The sequence below is a fragment of the Heterocephalus glaber genome, unplaced genomic scaffold (genome assembly GCF_053883595.1).
Source record: "Heterocephalus glaber isolate CG9 unplaced genomic scaffold, H.glaber_assembly_v1.0 deba00001600, whole genome shotgun sequence".
In the NCBI taxonomy this organism is placed as follows: Eukaryota; Metazoa; Chordata; class Mammalia; order Rodentia; family Bathyergidae; genus Heterocephalus; species Heterocephalus glaber.
In genome coordinates, this window is record NW_028258372.1 from 6,252,800 (window position 1) to 6,272,366 (window position 19,567).

The 19,567-nt window shown below is 39.4% G+C and overlaps 1 protein-coding gene across 10 annotated transcripts in view; it reads right to left on the reverse strand.

Annotated features, from left to right (window-relative positions):
• Smyd3 (SET and MYND domain containing 3) overlaps nucleotides 1-19,567 on the reverse strand; it is an 877,202-nt gene that overhangs the window by 86,323 nt on the left and 771,312 nt on the right. For 7 of the 10 annotated variants that reach the window (XM_004853487.4, XM_087194071.1, XM_087194073.1 and 4 more), the window contains one exon: nucleotides 321-635. The exons of 2 other annotated variants lie outside the window; for them this stretch is intronic. In XM_004853487.4, coding sequence (XP_004853544.1) covers nucleotides 534-635 — 102 coding nt within the window. In that variant the 3' untranslated portion in view covers nucleotides 321-533. Of the gene's footprint in view, nucleotides 1-320; nucleotides 636-11,436; nucleotides 11,486-19,567 lie in introns of those variants that run through there. One more of the 10 variants, XM_021265507.2, reaches the window with a different exon arrangement.

A 19,567-nucleotide genomic window follows, 5' to 3' on the forward strand; every position in this document is an offset into this window, starting at 1 on the left:
GGATGAGGGTGAAAGGGAGGCTGGATATGAACAATGCACACTGTATGCATGTACTGAAATATTATACTGCATCCCATTAATATGTGCAATTATGTTAATCAAAAATAAATAATAAAAAATTCAGTGTTTACCAAAGTGGATATTAGGTTTATGGTTTGGAGAAAATATGAATATAGTGATTTTTATCCAATTATCTCTACATATATCCAAAGAAGAAGTTGTAACTCATTCTGTCATGGTTTTAATAGGATTTTTCTATCTGGAATGGTGACATGTTAAACACTAAAATCAGCAATAAGTAAGCAAACAAAACAGTTAGATGGTGTCTTCAACATTTTCATATTTATTATAATCATGCTTCACTACAACTGACGATTCTTAGAGTTGGCAAACCACGCCTGCCTTTATTTACCTACTTAAACACAGAACAGCATTTCCAATAGGGAAGAGCCACACAGCGAACACTAGAGTGCGTGATCCCAATAAGGCATACAGGAAAGGTGTAAGCCATCTCTCTCTCCATCTGGGTTTTCTTAGGATGCTCTTATGTTGGCATCACATTCTTCTAAGAGTAGGATTAAATCTTCAATCAGGCTGTGTTCTCTGCCATGTGTCACCCGCATAATATCAAAAGCCTAAAGGGAAAGGAGAGCAAACAGATTAGGCCCCAACACAGGTGAGCCCCTGTCCGCTTCCTGTTTTCCCCACGATGCTGGGGTTGGTGAGGCTCGGGTCACAGGGCGAGGTCACAGTCTCTGAGGCTCACCGCACCACAGTTCACTGAGCCACCTCATAAGTTACAGGGTGCTATCTGGATAGTAGATTTGTAACTCAGTTCATCCAGTGATCCAGAGCGACCTTAGGGGACTGTTTCAGTGCACAGGTTTAGGTGGGCGATTACAGGTGCTTAAGAATTCCTACTGAGATGATTAAGTCACAGGAAAGAAAAGATAGGATGCTTCTACCTCCTGGTGATGACTGTTCAGTTTTGCATGCTGTATTTGGTTCTCATGTTAGGCACACCACTGCTGTGCTCTTCTCATTGCACACAATGTCATAGCATGGGCATTTTAAAAATTTATACATTAATTGGTACATTTTAGGTATACAATACATTTACATTTATCATTGGGTGTTTGTACCTGAACATGATGTATCTTAGTTCTTATTTTTTCCCCCATTACCTACATGCCCTTCACCCCCTCCACCCTTCCCTATTTACACAGAGTTTGATTCCATTTTTTTTCTCATAATTTTTTCTTTCCCTTCTTCCCTTTCCCCTTCCCCTCCCACCACCCCTACACCTTTGGACCTTTTCCTATTTCACATTATCAATTATTTGTTTTAATCATTTTCATCCTTATTTACACTTTCAGTTTCTCACACTAGAGAAACTATCTGGTATTTACTTATGTGTGTTCTATTTATTTCACTTAAGAGTATGGCCTCAATATGCATCCATTTAGCTATAAATGACTCTAGTTTCTCATTCTTTACAGCTGAGTAGTACTCCATTTTATTAAAAAAACCCCACATCTTCTTGATCCAGTTTCCAGTTGATGGACACTTGGGCTGTTTCTAAACTTTAGCTATTACAAACTGTGCCACTATAAGCATAGGGGCACATATATCGCTGTGATATGATTCTTTTAATTCTTTGGGGAAGATCCCCAACAGGGGACTAGCTGGGTCAAATGGGACTTCTAGTCCTAGTTCTTTGAGGTGTCTCCATACGGATTTCCACAGTGGTTGCACCAGTCTGCACTCCCACCAACAATGGAGAACGGTTCCTTTCTCTCCAAACCCCCACCAGCATTTCTTATTGGTTGATTTCTTGATAGCAGCCATTCTTTGTGGGATGAGGTAGAATCTCAGTGTTGTTTTCATCTGCATCTCTCAAATGACCAATGATGTTGAACATTTTTTCATATATTTATTTGCTTTTCTTACTTCTTTGTCTGAGAAATGTCTGTTCATTTAGGATGCCCGTTTTTGAATTGGGTCTTTGAATTTGGGGGGGGGGTCTGTTTTTTTTCAATTCTTTATATATTCTAGATAGTAGACTTTTGTCTGAGGTACAGCTGCTAAAAATTTCTTCCCGTATTGTAGGTTGTCTCTTAGCTCTGTTGGTGGTTTCTCTTGCAGTGGAGAAGCTTTTTAATATGATGAGATCCCAGTTATTAATTCTTTATGTTAGCTCCCGTGCTACTGAAGATTTGTTCACAAAGTCTTTTCCTATGCCAGTGTCATTGAGAGTTCTACCTAACTTATCTTCCAGAAAGTTTAGTGTTTCTGTCTTGATATTTAGCTCTTTAATCCACTTCGATCTTAGTTTAGTGCAGGGTGATAGGTATGGGTCTAGTTTTAATCTTAGGCAGGTTGAAATCCAGTTTTTCCAACACCATTTATTGAACAGGCTATCTTTTCTCCAATGAGGGTGGTTGGCTCCTTTGTCAAAGACGAGGTGGCCGAGCATGTCTGGAGTTGTTTCTTCATCTTCTAATCTATTCCACTGATCTTCGGGTCTGTTTCTTTGCCAGTACCATGCTGTTTTTATCACAGTAGCTTTGTAGTACAGTTTCAAGTTGGGGATTGTGATACCCCCAGTCATATCTCTGTTGCGTAGAATTGCTTTTGATATTCTAGGTTTATTCTGCTTCCAGATGAATTTTTAGATTGTTTTCTCTAGTTCTGTGAAGTGTATTGTTGGAATTTCAATCGGTATTACATTAAATCTATATAGCAGTTTTGGAAGTATGGCCATTTTCATTATATTGATTCTTCCTACCCAGGAACAAGGGATATATTTCCATTTTTTAATATCCTCTTCAATCTCCTTCAGAGTGCTATAGTTTTCAGTGTAGAGGTCTTTTGCTTCCTTTGTTAGGTGGATTCCTAGATATTTCATTTTTTTAGATGCTATTGTACAAGGAATTATTTCCCAAATTTCTCTCTCAATGGGTCAGCTATTTGTATATTAGAAGGCTATTGTTTTTTGAGTGTTGACCTTATATCCAGCTACTCTACTGAATCTGTCAATTAGGTCTAGATGACTTTTGACTGAGTTTTTTGGATCTTCTATGTAAAGTATCATATCATCAGCAAATAATGACAGTTTCACTTCTTCCTTTCCCATCTTTACTCCTTTTCTTTCTCTTTTCTAATTGCTATGGCTAATGTTTCCAGAACAATATTGAACAGGGGTGGTGATAGTGGGCATCCTTGTCTTGGTCCTGATTTTAGAAACTGAAAGTTTTCAGTTTTTGACCATTTAGTATGATGTTGGCTGTTGGTTTTTCATAGATAGCCTTAAACAGGTTGAGATAAAGACCTTCTATTCCAATTTTCTGCAGCGTTTTTATCATGAATGGGTGTTGGATTTTGTCAAATGCCTTTTCTGTATCTATTGAGATGATCATATGGTTTTTGTCCTTGACTCTGTTAATGTAGTGTATTACATTTATTGATTTACTGATGTTGAACCATCCTTGCATCCCTGGGATAAATCTGACTTGGTCAGGGTGTATGATCTTCTTGATGACACTCTGTATTCTGTTTGCCAGTATCTTGTTGAGGATTTTTGCATCTATGTTCATTAGGGAGATTGGCCTGTAGTTCTCTTTTTGGGTTGGGTCTTTCCCTGGTTTTGGAATCAAAGTAACACTTGCTTCAAGGAAAGAATTTGGAAGCCTTGCTTCCTTTTCAATTTCCTTAATGAGTTTAAAGAGTAATGGCGATAGTTCTTGTTTAAATGTCTTGTAGAATTCAGCAGTGAAGCTATCAGGACCTGGGCTTTTCTTTGTTGGTAAATTTTTTATTACATTTTCAATTTCACTCATTGTTATTGGGGTGTTTAGAATTTCTATATCTTCATTTAACTTTGGCAATTTGTATGTATCTAGGAATCTGTCCATTTCTTCTGTGTTTTCCATTTTATTAGAGTACAGGTTCTCAAAGTAGTATTGATGATCCTCTGAATTTCTGCTGGACCTGTTGTGGCTTCACCTTTTTCATTCTTAATTGCATGGATTTGAGACTTTTCTTTCCTTTTTTTGATAAGTCTGGCTAAAGGTTTATCAATTTTATTTATTTTTTTCAAAAAACCAGCTCTTGGATTCATTGATTTTTTTTGTATTGTTCTCTTAGTCTCCATTGCATTAATTTCTGCTCAGATCTTTATAATTTCCTCTTCTATATGAGCTTTGGGTTTGTCATGCTCTTCTTTTTCTAGGAGCTCGAGGTTCATCATTAGGTTATTTCAGCTCTCTCTCTGTTTTCCTAATATGGGCATTCTCTGCTATGTATTTCCCATGTAGAACTGCTTTCATTGTGTCCCATAGATTTCTGTATGTTGTACTGTCATTATCATTTACTTGTAGAAACTGTCTAATTTCTTCTTTAATTTCCTCTGTGACCCATTGGTTGTTCAGGAGAGTGTTATTCAATTTCCATGTGTTTGTGGGTGTTTTGTGGTTTATATTATTGATCTCCAATTTTACTGCACTATGGTCTGATAATATACAGGGGATAACTTCAGTTCTTTTACATTTACTTAGATTTTCTCTATGAGCTAGCATGTGATCTATTTTGGAGAATGACCCATGTGCAGCTGAAAAGAATGTGTATTCTGATTTTGTGGGGTGGAACACTCTGTAAACATCTATTAAGTCCATTTGTTCAATAGCTTGGTTCAGTTCTAGAATTTCATTGTCAATTTTTTATCTAGGTGATCTGTCTATTTGTGATAGAGGGGTGCTGAGGTCCCCACTACAATTATGTTATTGTTTATTTGGTTTTTCATGTCCATTAATATTTGTTTTGTATAGTTGGGAGCATTCGTATTTGGTGCATAAATATTTAGGACTGCCATCTCTTCCTCTTGGATTGTTCCCTTCACAAGGATGTAGTGATTATCTTTGTCTCTCTTAATTAGTTTTGGTTTGAAATCTACTTTGTCTGCAAATGAGATTGCTACCCCTGCTTTTTTCTGAGTTCCTGTTGCATGGAGAACTGTTTTCCATCCTTTTCCTTTCAGTCTATGAATTTCCTTTTGAGTTAGGTGTGTTTCTTGTATTTAGCATATTGCTGGGTTTTGCTTCTTAATCCATTCTGTCAGTCTATTTCTTTTGATTGGTGAATTGAGGCCATTAACATTTATAGTTATAATTGAGAGATATTGACTCATCCTTGTCATGATGTTTTACTTTTGTTGGCTCTTTTATTTCTTATTTTTCCCCCTTTCCCTTTAGTGCCTTACCTTGCAGTGTCTTCTCTCTGTTGGCCCTCATGGAGTTGTGACCTTCATTGTCTTTTTCTAGGATATTGCATAAAATTGTTTGGAGTGCTGGTTTGGTGTTCATGAAATTTCTCAGGTGTTCTTTGTCATGAAAGTATCTAATTTCCCCATAGATTTTGAAAGATAATTTTGCTGGATACAACAGTCTAGGTTGGAAGTTATTTTTAGGGTTTGAAATACTTCACTCTAGGCTCTCCTTGATTTGAGGGTTTGTGTTGAGAAATCTGCCATGATTCTGATGGGCTTTCCTTTGTAGGTGATTTGTTTCTTTTCTTTAACTGCCTGTAGAATTTTGTTCTTCTGTTGGATTTCTGGGCTCTTGATTATTATATGTCTAGGTGTAGATTCTTTTTGATCATGGCTGGGTGGAGTTCTATATGCCTCACTTATCTGTGTGTTCAATTCTCCACCTCTGTCCCGGAAGTTTTCTACTATAACTTCTGTGAACAGTTTTTTTTATATCTATTGTACTTTCTCCTGTTTTTTCATGGACTCCTATCAGTCTTATGTTATTCTTCTTTGCATCATCTAGCAGCTGTTGGATTGATTTCTCATGGTCCCTTACTATCTTTAAGAAATCTCTGTTTTCATGGTCCTTAACTGCGATTCTGTCTTCTATATCTGATATTCTTTCTTCAGACTCTCTTAGTCTGCTCTGCATGCTTTCAATGGAGGTTTTAGTCTCCTGAATATCTGTTTGAATCTGTTTCATGGATTCCATTTCTTTCTCATGTTGGGCGATCATGGTTTCCATTTCTTTCTTATGCTGGGCATTCATAGCTTCCAGCATGTTTCTGATCTCATCTATTTTCTTATCTGTTTCTGCTCTAGAGCCTCTAATCATGTCTTTCACTCTACTCACTATCTCTATATTTATCTGGGAGATTATTTCTGCTTTGAATTTTTCTGGAGCCTCGTGCATCTCCTTTGTTACTTCCTGTGCTATCAGTTCAGGGTGTCCAGGTGGTTGATTATCAGACTTTTCCACCTCATTTCCCCCAGAATTTCCTTTTTGTGGTGTGGAAACCTGCCTTTGTGCCTTGCTTAAATGTCTTCTCATTTTTGTTTTTGTTACTGTCCTTGGTTTAATTCCTGGGTCGATATTTCAAAATTGCTTAAGGCAGGTATCTTTGTTGCTTGTGTTTCAAACCCTTGTGGAATGATTGCTTTTCAGAAGTGTCTTCCAGATATGGCTTGTGTTTAGGTTTTGAGGCTCTAATGACTCTGAGGCTATTTTATTTTCCTTATACCAGGAAGGAAAACTGATTAGATCAATCACAACATGTTAGACCAAATGATACAATCAGCAATACCATAGCATCAAGTGCAGCTTAGAAAATGACAATCTGTGGTAGTTATTAATCTATCACATTTAACTATGTGAAGCATAATCCCCATAGCATAATAAGTGTGGGACCAGGTAGCAGAAGAGCCGGAGGGCGGGGGGATGGGGGTGGGATGGAACTGGTCTTTGCAGGCACCTGCGTGGCTAAGCAGAGTGCCAGATGGGGGCGGGGCTCCAAGCTGCTCCTGGGACCTCACTGTGGCGTGGGCAGGAACTGGGACGTAGCCGCAGAGCTTCACACTGCTTTGCTGACCCGCGGAGAGGAGCGCCGAATGGGGGCCAGCATGGGCATTTTGATGAGCTCCTTCTTCACTTTTCATATTCAGCCCATCACTAAAACCTGCCAATTCTACCTCCAACATATTTCTAAAATCAGGGTGGTCTTGTGACTACTTCAACAGGAGAGCGCAGTGGGTGTAAAACTATCCACTTGAGGCCACGGGGCCACAGGGCCTCTACCTCATTCACCTGTGTTTGCTCCTGGAACTCAAGCATCCATGCTGAGAGAAGAAGCATGAGAGCCATGGGTAGGTGGCTTTGGCTGACAGTCCCACTCATCCTGAGGCAGCTATTCCAGTGCCCAGCCAGAAGTCAGTCCAGTGAAACTCCCGACAATGTGTCTCTCCAGACAAAACATCAGGTGTCACGAAAAAGCAGAAAGCTGTTCCTGTTGTGCTTGATCCCAATTTCTGACCCACAGACTCTGTGAGCATAATTCTGTTGCCATTTTACTCTACAGAGTTTTTGGATGGTTTGTTATGGCGCAATAAAGAATCAGAACACCATCAAAAATGTCTTTGGAAAAATGAATTAGAGACACAGTATCACCTTGCATTGCTCAAATGGGGGCTGGGGAGGGCTGGGAAAGGATGTTAGGCACCCAGCAAAGTACCTGTACATAGTACTGGGGCTCAGTTGTGGCTGCATACTAGTATCACTTGGGTAGTACCAAGAGTCACCAGGCCCAGAGCACACACATGATCTACTGAAACGTGCACTCTGGGAGCCAGGCTGGGACTCCTGGAGAGTCTCAGAGGCCCTGAGTTGTGAACATTCAATACAAGTAACTCAACAAGTAACAGCAACTATTCATTACCCAATGTTAAATTATAGTCAACATAAATACTATTTTAATGGCTCTATACAATTAATGCCATTATGGTTTTAGACCATTATTTAATAAAGCATTCTTGGAAGTTCAGATCTTTTCATTTTTTTATTATGATATGATGCAGATCTTCTAGCCTATAACTATTATTTTTATCTTTGTTAAATATTTGCTTGAGGTAAATTTCTGGGGGTAATACTGGGTATGGACATCAAAAATGTCACGGAATTCTGGAGGGGGGAAACACATTGCTGGCTCACCAGTGAGACCCTGTTTGTTCTCATTATGTTCCCATAGTGAGAGCCCTTCATGTCTACAGAGAAGAGACTGAAGCCAGAGAAGCAATACAGTCAGGTGGGAGGTGGCCCTGTGGCCTCAAATGGATAGCTTTACTCCCACTGTGCTGCTGGCTTCTTTAAAAAGTCCTCTTTATACTAGAAGAAAGGAAAACAAGCAGACAAAGGGGGTCTATAGTTAGCTGCTCAAAGAGAGGGAGAAGGGGAAAGAGCAGGAAAGGCCAGGCCTCAGCCTGGAAGAAAGTTTTGTTCATGGAGCTGGGAGTCCGACTGTCACCTGCAGTAGCAGTCAGAGCCCCAGGAGGCTGGGCTGAGGTGCATGGCAATTCATTTCTTAGTACCTCCAGGGTGTCTGCCCTGTGGGTGCACAGTGTGTGACAACAATCCTGAGGCAGGGGGTCCTGGGAGGGGAAGAGAGGTATTGGGCACTGCCCACCTCACAGGCAGCCAAGCTCTGTGAGCTTCCTCCAGGCAGAAGACTAAAAACAAACGTCTGATGTCATTCGGCAAGCACGTGCCTCATGTTTTATTCTCTTCATCTCCCGCACCACCCTGGGGCCTCCACTGCTCTGGAAATCCTAGGGTCCAAGGCAGAGGCCTGTGTGACATTGTGACTGTAAGGGTGGGAGGGAGACTCCTGGATCAGAGAGATCCTTCCTTGGAAATCCTCATACTTGAAAGCTGCTTTAGATGTCCTCTTCCTTTCTACGCAGCAGAGGCCAGATGTGCTATGCTGTGGCAGCGGAGGATAAATGGAGCAGAAGCACGGCCTGAAAGCCTCTTTGCAGAAGGGAGCATCACCCTCCACCCTGAAAGGGGCCAGGCCTGGCCTGCACCTGCGGGCTCCCCTCGCCTCCCTCCTGCATGCACAGTGCCCTCTGCCGGCGAGGGCCGGGCCTGATTTCCGGAATGCCCATAGCAGTGGCTTTGCCTCAGCTTCCATTTCTCGGGTTCTCCACCTGCAGGAGGCCTGGTCTGCGCTTCTGTGTGATTTTCCTCACAGACTAAATGACAACGTCATCTTCTTGCTAATGTCATAGAATGAGGTTGATCCACATGTTTTCAAATATAATTCTGGCTCCAATCTTTCTTCCTCGCTCCCTTTCTTCTGGTTCTAGTCATAAGTTTCACTTTCTCCTCATTTCCAAAGTTCCTTGCCGCTGATCTGGAGTCCTCCTGTTCACTGAAGGACAGACCTGGCTTCTGACAGCAGGACAAGTGTCCACAGGGGGCGTCGTGCAGCCCAGCCATTCTGGAGTTGCAGGGCCCCAGTAGGGACCACCCTGGCCTCCCAGCCTACTGACTGAAGGCAGGGCCTAGACACCAGCTGCTCCAACGTGTTCCTGTTAGGGAAGGACCTACTCCCAAGGTCACCTGGCCTGAGAAGGGCACGGAGGGGCGCTGCACAGCTCTCAGGACTCATCCCCAGTCCATTCCACCACCCATGCGTACCCTCCTCCAGCCTGCAGGGACCAAGCAGAAGGACCAGGGCTCCTGGACACCCTGTGGGGCCACAGAGGTCTTGCCGGTCAGGATGCTGCCAGTGTGTTCTGTACTCTACTTTTTGGTGGCGACTGTGATACTGGGAGCAGAGGTGGGTGGGGGCAGCCCCAGGTGCATCTGTGCAGTTATGAGAGCCCAGCCTCTAAGGGTCTTCTCCCCAGGGCGGCTGGAAGCAGCAAGGTAACGAGTGTAGGCAGGGGCAGAGGACTAATTTGAAGAGACTGAAAAAAAAACTACACCATTTGTCTAAAAAACAAAACTCAATGTAGATGATAAATATTGTGCCTTTCTCTCTGGGTAATGGGCAGATGTAGAAGAAAACAGGAGAGAAAGAAGAAACTCGGTTATGTGAGAAGTATGTCAGTAACTCTCGTGTTGTGGACATGTGTGCATATGAATGACAGGATACACTGGTGGACAGGAAGCTACAACCCAGGCCTGACGATGGAGGGGACATCTGATTCTTATCCAGGACATCACCTGGAACTGGGGCAAGCTGCTCCCTGTGATGGAAGAAGGGGCCCTTTGTGGCTCCAGACACAGCTCTTCAGTCCAGTGGGAAGATGAAAGAAAAGTTACAATTAATCTCCGACAAACCAGAGCAACTGTTTCCAGTAGCTGTATCTCCCTCTCCTCAGCACCTCCCAAGTGCCACACACACCATGTCAGAGAAGACAGTTTCAGTTTAATTTCCTGCAGCAGCATACAAAACAGATTAAGGAAATATAAAATTGGAGCCAGCTTGTGTTGGGAAAAGCTTATCTCTTTCCATTAAATTTTATTTTTTTAACAGTAGCATTTAAAAAGAGCCTGTACATAATCTTTCACAGAGGATTCATTTGAAAGCTCCTGGCAGGAGGGGTTCTGCACCCATGTATAGATTCTAAATGTCACACGAGAAATGGAAAAGCATAGATTGTCTGCCACAAGACAGGCACATGATTCACTGAGGAATAAAGAAAGGGTCCCCAGAACTGATTTCAATCTCATCACATCTTTTTTTTTATCACATCTTTTTTTAAAAGTAATTTTAGAATTGTCACCATATATTAAATACAATGAATTAAATCAAATTGAGATTCAAAGTTGGAAACAATATGGCTTTCATATTAATTTTTAATACAAATATATTAAGCATATCAAAGATCTCATATACTTTCTACAGTGAGCCTGAGGAATCCAATAAATGATTTCCCAAGCATGATTTAAATATGGATATAAAATCAGAGGGGAAAAAAAGGCGTGCATAAGAACCTCTGGAATCAGATGGCAACAGGAAGCTTCAAATACTGAAGCAAGGTTTCTTATTCTGCTCATCTCAGGAGCATAGGTGAGGGGTAGTCTGGGCATTAGAAAAGGAAATATAAGCAGGAGCTATACACATCAAGCAGCTCCAGAGCCACAAAAAGGTCTTCACAAAAGGCAGAAAATCCTAGAACCTTCATTACCTATCTGAGCTCAGCAGCGCCCCTGCTGACCCCACTGCACATGACACCTGGAGTAACTAACTCTCCAAGTGCACAATCCACGAAAGGGTTTTGTCTTCTTAGGAGGTAGAATGTCTTGGTAGAAAACATCTGTCCATTCACTCATTTACTATTGCCTGAGTAGCTGCCAGGGGTGAGACTTGGCCCTTGCCCTGGGAGGAGCTCTGGTACAAACAGAAGACAGAGTGTGACTACTAGATTATTCCAATGAAGCAACATGTGCAAGATGCAAAGTGCTGGAACACCCAGAGGGAGGGACCAGAGATGCCTAGGGAAACCTCAGGAGGGGGTCACAGATATAAGGGGCTCAGGTGGTAGAACTTCCAGTGCTAGCAACTATTCCAGAAAAAGTTGCTGTGTGTCAATACGTTTAATCAATCAAATGAATACTTATCAAGTACCTGAAGACCTTGGAGAAGTCATCTCTTCCCTGGGCCTCAGTTTCCTCAACTAAAAGGGGACAAAAGAAATTCTAAGAGTAATGAAGACCCAATGGGCTTTACAATGTACCACACTAGACACAGAGCTGGGGGGGGGGTGTAGATTTGGCTTTATTTCCAAATATTGTTATTGACTTCTAATTTAATTCCATGGGGGTCAGAAAATTTTCTTTGTATGACTTGAAACCTTTTACATTTACTGAGATTGTTTTATGGCCCAGAATATGGTCTATGTTCTGTAGATATCTAAAATGAATGTGTAGTGTACTACTGTTGGGCAGAGTGTTTTATAAATGTCAATTAGATCCTGTTGGTTGATGATGTTACTGAAATTTTCTACATCCCTGGTGATTTTCTAGCTGTTCTATCAACTGTATAACAAGGGGTCTGATGTTTCTAGCTACATTGTGATTTTCGGCGGGTTTTTTCCCTCTTTTCAATTTATCAGCTTTTGTTTCCAATCTTTTATAACTATGTGGTTTGGGGCATACATATTTAGTATTACTATGCCTTCTTGGTGGACTTGACTACTTTTTCATTATATAATGTCCTTCGTCTCTAGTAAAAATTTTATTTGTCCTACTTTATCTGATATTAATATAGCCATTTGGCTTTTGATTATGTTTTAATGATATATCTTTTTCTATCCTTGTACTTTCAACCTATTTCTATCATTATATTTAAAGAGAATTTTGTACAAACAGCATATACTTGGGTCACTTTTAAAATCATCTGTTCTATTAATCTCTGCCTTTTAACCAGTTTAGACTATTCTTTTAGACTACTTAAATAATTTATGATATAATTATTAATACATTAGGATTTAAATCTACCATTTTATTTTTGTTTTGCTTACTTTCTCTGCTTTTTTTTTCTATTTTTTTTCCTGTGTTCCTGCTCACTGGCACATTTTTTTAGAATTTCATTTGTGTGTGTGTGCTTGGTACTGGGTATTGAACCTAGGGCCTTCACATTGAGCTACATCCCCAGCCCCTCTTTTTAAAATTTTGAGACAAGGTATTACTGAGTTGCCCAGGCTCAAATATGGCAGGTTTCTACAGTATTTTTTAGTATATCTCTTACACAGCTTCTAACAAGTGATTATCATAGATTTTATTTCTTTCACCTTTTTCCTTCTCTTACAACATTTTACTGGTGTCACCATTTTACCAGTTCAAGTCAGGTATAGAAAACTTACCTCCTTTTATCCTTCCTATTTGGAAAATAATATTCCTACATATTTCTACTACATACAGCTGGAACCACATCAGACAGAATTATAATTTTTGCTTTGGGTGTCAATCTAGAAAACTCAAGAGGAGAAGGTAAGTCTATTTTTCTTACCCATATTTTTGTCTATTGTGTTACTCTTTAAAAAAATTTTTTTTATTGTGTTACTCTTGATGCTCCAAGATTTCTTTTTTATCGCTTTCTGTTTAAGAGAATTTGTTACCACAATTTTTTTCAGGGTAGTTCTTTTGGTGACAAGTTCTTTCAGTTTTCCTTTATGTATGAATGTCTTAATTTTCTCATCGTTCCTGAAGGATATTTTTGCTGAATACAGGATTTGGGATTGACAGTTCTTTTCTTTCACTACTTGAAAAAATGTGCTACTTTCTCCTTGCTTCCATGGTTTCTGATGAGAAAATCACTGTCATTCAAACTGTTTTTCCCCTGTAGGTAAGGGGTTATTTTTCTCTTGATGCTTCAAGGCATTGTTTTGGTTTTTCATTTTGCTTGTGGGAATAGGATAAAGATGGATACATAAGCCAATGAAACATAATAGGGAGCCTAGAAATGAACCCTCACATATATAAAAGAATTATCTCAACAAGAGTGAAACAAGATTACTCGATGGAGAAAGGTCAATCTCTTCAACAAATGGCTTGGGAAAAATAATATCCACATGCAAAAAAATGGAGCTGGGACCTTCCTTAACTCATATACAGAAAGTAGCTCAAAATGGATCCACTTATATGCGGTACATAGAATATGCAAATACATAGAGACAAAAAGGACAGTAGGTACTAGGATCTAGGAAAAAGTGTAAGAGACAGGAGGTTATTACTTAGTTATGACACAGTTTCATTATGGCATGATACAAAAGTTCTAGAAGTGGAAAACAGTAATGTTTTGAAATCAAGAACTGTGAGTCTTCTAATTTTGTTCTTTACTAATCCATGGATATGGGATGTCATTCTGTTTACTTATATTTTCTTCAATTTCTTTTTCTTTTTTTTTGGTACCGGGGATCAAACTTGGGTCCTTGCATCTGCGAGGCAGGTGGGAGAACCACTGAGCTAAATCCCTGACCCTTTTTAAAAATTTCTTTCAGCAATGTTGTACAGATTTTAATTTATAAATCATTCATCTTTTTGGTTAATTCCTAAGTATTTTATTCTATTTGATGCTGTTGTAAATGGAATAATTTTAATATTTTTGGATTATTCATTATTAGTGGTTAGAAAAACAACTGATCTATGCCTGCTGATTTTGTATCATGCAACTTTGCTCATTGTGTATATGTTTCCTAGATATAAATCATGCCATCTGTGAACAGAGATATGTTCAATTTTGATGCCATGCCTCTATCATTATTTTAAAATTTTATTAGTACATGGATATAGCACATGCTTACATTCCTGTAGGAAGTTGGTACATGTACGTAACACATCTGAATTCCTTTTCTCATCCTCTTTCTCTTCTCTCTCTCTCACATCTACCCATCTCTTGACCCCCCAGCATTTTTTCTATTTTTGCAAAGTATTCTTTCCATCCCACTTTATTTCTCTGCTCCTTCTGGCACTCCAATGTTAGATCTTTTATTATTTGTCCACAAATTCCTAAGGATTTTTGTTCAATTCTACATTTTTTCAGTCTTTTTACCCTGTTTTTAAGATTGGGTAGTTTTTATTCTCTTCAAGTTCACCAATTTGTTACTGTTATGTCCATTTTGTTGTTGAGCTAAATTATATTTATTTTGCTTACTCTTTCCTTCCTTCTTCCTTTTTTTTTTGGCAGTGTAGCCAAGTCCTTCACCACTAAACTACATCCTCAGATTTATTTATCAGTTCTTAAATTTCTGTTTGCTTATTTATATCTTCTGTAACTCTTCTGGCTCCTTAATGATATTTTATATTTTATCATTTGTTTTGAGAATGTCTGTAATTACTCACTGAAGCGTTTTTATGATGGATGCTTTAAAATTTTTGTCAGATAATTCTAACATCTTGGTTATCTTGAAATTTGCCTATATTTATCCCATTTTTTCCAAAAGATTGAAATGGTCCTGGTTGTTATGGTTTGTATCTAGATGTCCCCAGAAAGCCTTATGAGCTCATAGGTGAGACTTTTGGGAGGTGGCTGTATCATGGTTGTGTGAGGATGGATTTGGGTGTGTGATACTGGGATTGAGGCTGTGTGGCATTGGATTAGTCCACTAACTGGTTTATCATAGTTCTTGGTGTAGACAATGAGAAGGCCCACCCTGGGTGTGGGTGGCACCACCCAAAAGGCTTGTAGCCTGGATGGGATAACAGGGAAAAGGCTGCTTTCTGTTTGTTGCTTCCTGCCTGCCACTCCAGGGACTGTTTCTCCTCTACCATGCTCCTCTGCTTTGCCTTGGAACCAGACAACTGTGGACTGAAACCTCTACAAACTGTGAGCCAAAATAAACCTTTCCTTCTTTAACTTTGAGTGTCAGGTATTTTGTCTCAGCAACGAGAAAAGTAGATACTGATTCTTGGTATGATGAGTGATTTTCAGTTGAAACGATCATTTTTAGCATTCTGTTATGAGAGTCACATTTCATCTAAACCTTTGTTTCAGCTCACTTTCTCTGACATCACCTCAGTAGAAGAGTGAGGTTATAACACCTTGCTAGTGTCACATGAAGATATAAGCTCAGGTTCCTCACTTGATCCCTTGTCTCTATTGGGCTTATATGTTCCAATAAGGAAATTTCTGCTTATTTTTAATAACCATGCTTAAATTTTACCTATAATTTTATTTTTCCTCCTCTTCTCTTTCTCCTTCTCCTCTTTCTTCTTTTCCCTCCTCCCTCCCTCTTTTATTAAAAACACTCCTAAAAACTAATATTTTCTATTTGATGGTCAGTAGCCATTCACAAATATCAGAGCCAGGGGTTTCTAAACCACTCTTTGAAGGTATTAGTGACTATCACAGTACATCATCTAACCATGCCCTCTTGCTTTCCCTCTGTCCCTTCCACCTACCATGTGATAGAGTGTGGTGTTACATGTTTAGAGGAGGGAAGCCCTCTTCCCTACCAAATATGCAAAATATTTTGTATATGTACACTTTTCTCTGGTAAGTTGGGAGTTCTTTCTCATGACCTTTTTGTCATGACCAAATAGGTTAGGAATCACTGTAGCAAAGTAAAAAATGGGGAAAACAGAGCTGCATGTTAACTACCCATTGTGTGGAGCTGGAAATCAGGGTTCAGGATGGAGTAGAGAGAGACCAGTGTACAGTAGCTGATAACTTACATCAATGAAAGGAGCATCTTCTGGGACCTGTAGCCTGCATTCCCTATTCAGATCCAGAGAAAGCTAAACAGATTCTCAGAATGAGATGAGAAAGGGAAAAAAATAAAAGCCAAGAACCAAAGTATAGTGCAAGAGGTTTGAATCTAGATTACAAAACAAAACACACAAAACAAGTTATAGCTTATATTTAGATGTTCCCTCAAAGCCTCATGCAGTAATAAGTGGGGCTTCTTCAGAGGTGGCTGGATCTAGAGTGTGTGACACTGGAATTGATTCATGGTACAATGCTAGGATCAAGAGCACTAAGATTGAGAGTGTGAGTGCTACCTGCCCTAAGTGGCCTGGATAAGATACAAGGGATAGAAAGAGCTGTGGTCATCCCCTGCCTGTTTTGCTACCTTCTGCCTGCCATCAACTGCTTCTCCTCTGTGATGCCCGTCTGCCATGCCACCTTGCCTTGGAGATAGCTGATTATGGCTGAAACGTCTATACACTGTGAGCTAAATAAACCTTTCCCCTTTAACTTTGGGTGTTGGGTATTTTCTCTCAGCAATGAGAAAAGTAACTAAGACAGAATTTAGTACCAGAGAAAAGTTTGGAGATGCAGCTGAAAAAGTAGACCTAGAATTTTAAAAAATTAATTTTATTGGTACATTTTAGGTATACAATATAATGACATTCATCATTGGAAATTTGCACCTTTACATAGTCTCTCTTGGTTCTTATTTTTCCCCCTTCCCCTGCCCTCCCTTCAACCCCTCCATCCCTCCCTATTTACAAAGACTTTGTTTTCATTTTTTATTTTCTCATATTAATTCCATTCCTTTCTTTCCTTTCTCCAACCCCTCCCCACTTCCCCTTCCCCTTTTGTTTGCCCCTTTTGTTCCTATTTCACATTATTTACTATAACTTTTAGTCCTTATTTACACTTTCAGTTTCTCACACTAGAGAAATTATTCGGTATTTAGACATGTATCCAATTTATTTCACTTAAGAGTATTGCCTCTATGTGCATCCATTTAGCTATAAATGTCTCTAATTTCTCATTTTTTATGGTGGAGTAGTACACCACTTTATAATAAAACACACACACACATTTTCTTTATCCATTCTCCAGTTGAAGGGCAATTGGGCTACTTCCAAGTTTTAGCTATTAAAAATTGTGCTGCTATGAACATGGGTGCACATATATCATGGTGGTATGATCTTTTTATTTCTTTTGGGAAGATACCCAGCAGGGGAATAGCTGGGTCAAATGGGACTTCCAGTCCTAATCCTTTGAGGTATCTCCATACTGATTTCCACAGTGGTTGCACCAGTCTACACTCCCAACAGCAGTGGAGCAGGGTCCCTCTTTCTCCACAGCCCTGCCAGCATTTGTTACTGGTTGATTTCATGATAGCAGCCATTCTTTCTGGGGTGAGGTGGAATCTCAGCATGGTTTTCATTTGCATCTCTGGAATGGCCAATGATGTTGAACATTTTTTCATATGTTTATTTGTTATTTCAACTTTGTTGTCTGAGAAATGTCTGTTCATTTCAGATGCCCATTTTTGGATTGGGTCTTTAAATTTGGGAGGTCTGATTTTTTTTAAGCTCTTTGTATATTCTAGATAGTAGACCTCTGTCTGAGGAAGAGCAGCTGAAGATTTTTTCCCACATTGTGGGTTGTCTCTTAGCTCTGTTAGTGGTTTCTCTTGCTGTGCAGAAGCTTTTTAATAAGAAGAGATCACACTTGTTGATTGTTTGTGCTAGTTCACGGGCAATTGAGGTTTTGTTCATAAAATCTTTTCCTACACCAATGTCTTCAAGAGGTCTACCTAACCTCTGTTCCAGCTGGTTCAGCATTTCTGTTTTAATATTGTGATCTTTAATCCATTTCAATTTTAGATTAGTGCACGATGAGAGATATAGGTCTAATTTTAATCTTTGGCAAGTTGCAACCCAATTTTTCCAGCACCATTTATTAAAGAGGCTATCTTTCCTCCAGTGAGGGTGTTTGGCTCCTTTGTCGAAGATGAGGTGGCTGAGTGTGTCTGGAGTTGTTTCTGCACCTTCTAATCTGTTCCACTAGTCCTCTAGTCTGTTTCTTTGCCAGTACCATGTTGTTTTTATCACAGTAGTTTTGTAGTATAGTTTCAAGATGGGGAGTGTGATACTCCCTGGCATATCTCTGTTGCCTAGAATTGCTTTTGCTATTTTGGGTCTCTTCTTGTTCCAAATGAATTTCTGGATTGTTTTCTCAAGGTCCATGAAGTATGCTGCTGGGATTTCAATTGGGATTGCATTGAATCTATATAGCAGTTTTGGAAGTATGGCCATTTTCACTCTGTTGATTCTTTCTACCTAGGAGCAAGAGATGGCTTTCCATTTTCTGATATCATTTTCAATCTCTCTTTTCAGAGTGCTATAACTTTCAGAGAAGAGGTCTTTGATTTCTTTTGTTAGGTTGATTCTTAGGTATTTCAGTTTTTTTGGATGCTATTGTGAAAGGAATTGTTTGCCCTATTTCTCTCTCAGTGAGTCTGTTGTTCATGTAGAGGAAAGCTATTGATTTTTATATGTTGACTTTGTATCCAGCTACTTTACTGAATCTAGTTATTAAGTCTGGAAGACTTTTGGTGGAGTTCTTGGGGTCTTCTACATTAGAGTATCATGTCATATGCAAATAATGACAATTTGACTTCATTTCCTATCTTTATTCCTTTTATTTCTCTTCTCTAATTGCTATGGCTAATGTTTCCAAAACTATACTGAACAGGAGTGGTGATAGTGGACATCCTTATTTCCGATTTTAGTGTGGAGGATTTCAGTTTTTGACCATTTAGTATGATATTGGCTGTTGGTTTTTCATAGATGGCTTATATCAGATTGAGCTAGAGACTGTCTATTTCAATTTTTGGTATCGTTTTATCATAAAAGCATGTTGGATTTTGTCTAATGGTTTTTCTGCATCTATTGAGGTGATCATATGGCTTTTGTCCTTGACTCTATTGATATAGTGTATTACATTGACTGATTTGCATATGTTGAACCATCCCTGCATCCCTGGGATGAATCTCACTTGGTCAGGGTGGATGATCTTCTTGATGATCTTCTGTATTCTATTGGCCAGTATCTTATTAAGGATTTTTGCATCTATGTTCATTAGTGAGATTGGCCTATAGTTCTCTTTGTCATTTGGGTCTTTCTCTACTTTGGGGATCAAGGTGATTCTTGCTTCCAGGAATGAATTCTGGACTGTTGCTTCCCTTTCAAATTCACTGAAGAGTTGAAACAGTAGTGGCAGCAGTTCCTCTCTAAATGTCTTGTAGAATTCAGCAGTGAAGCCATCAGGACCCAGCCTTTTCTTAGTTGGTAAGTTTTTAATTATGTTTTCAATTTCATTGATTGATATTAGGTTATTTAGAATTTTTAGGTCTTCTTCATTCAACTTTGGTAATTCATATTTATCTAGGAAACTGTCCATTTCTTCTGTGTTTTGATCTTATTGGTGTATAGGTTCTTGAAGTGGGTGTTGATGATCCTCTGAATGTCTGCTGGGTCCATTGGAATTTCATCCTTTTCATTCCTAATTGCATGGC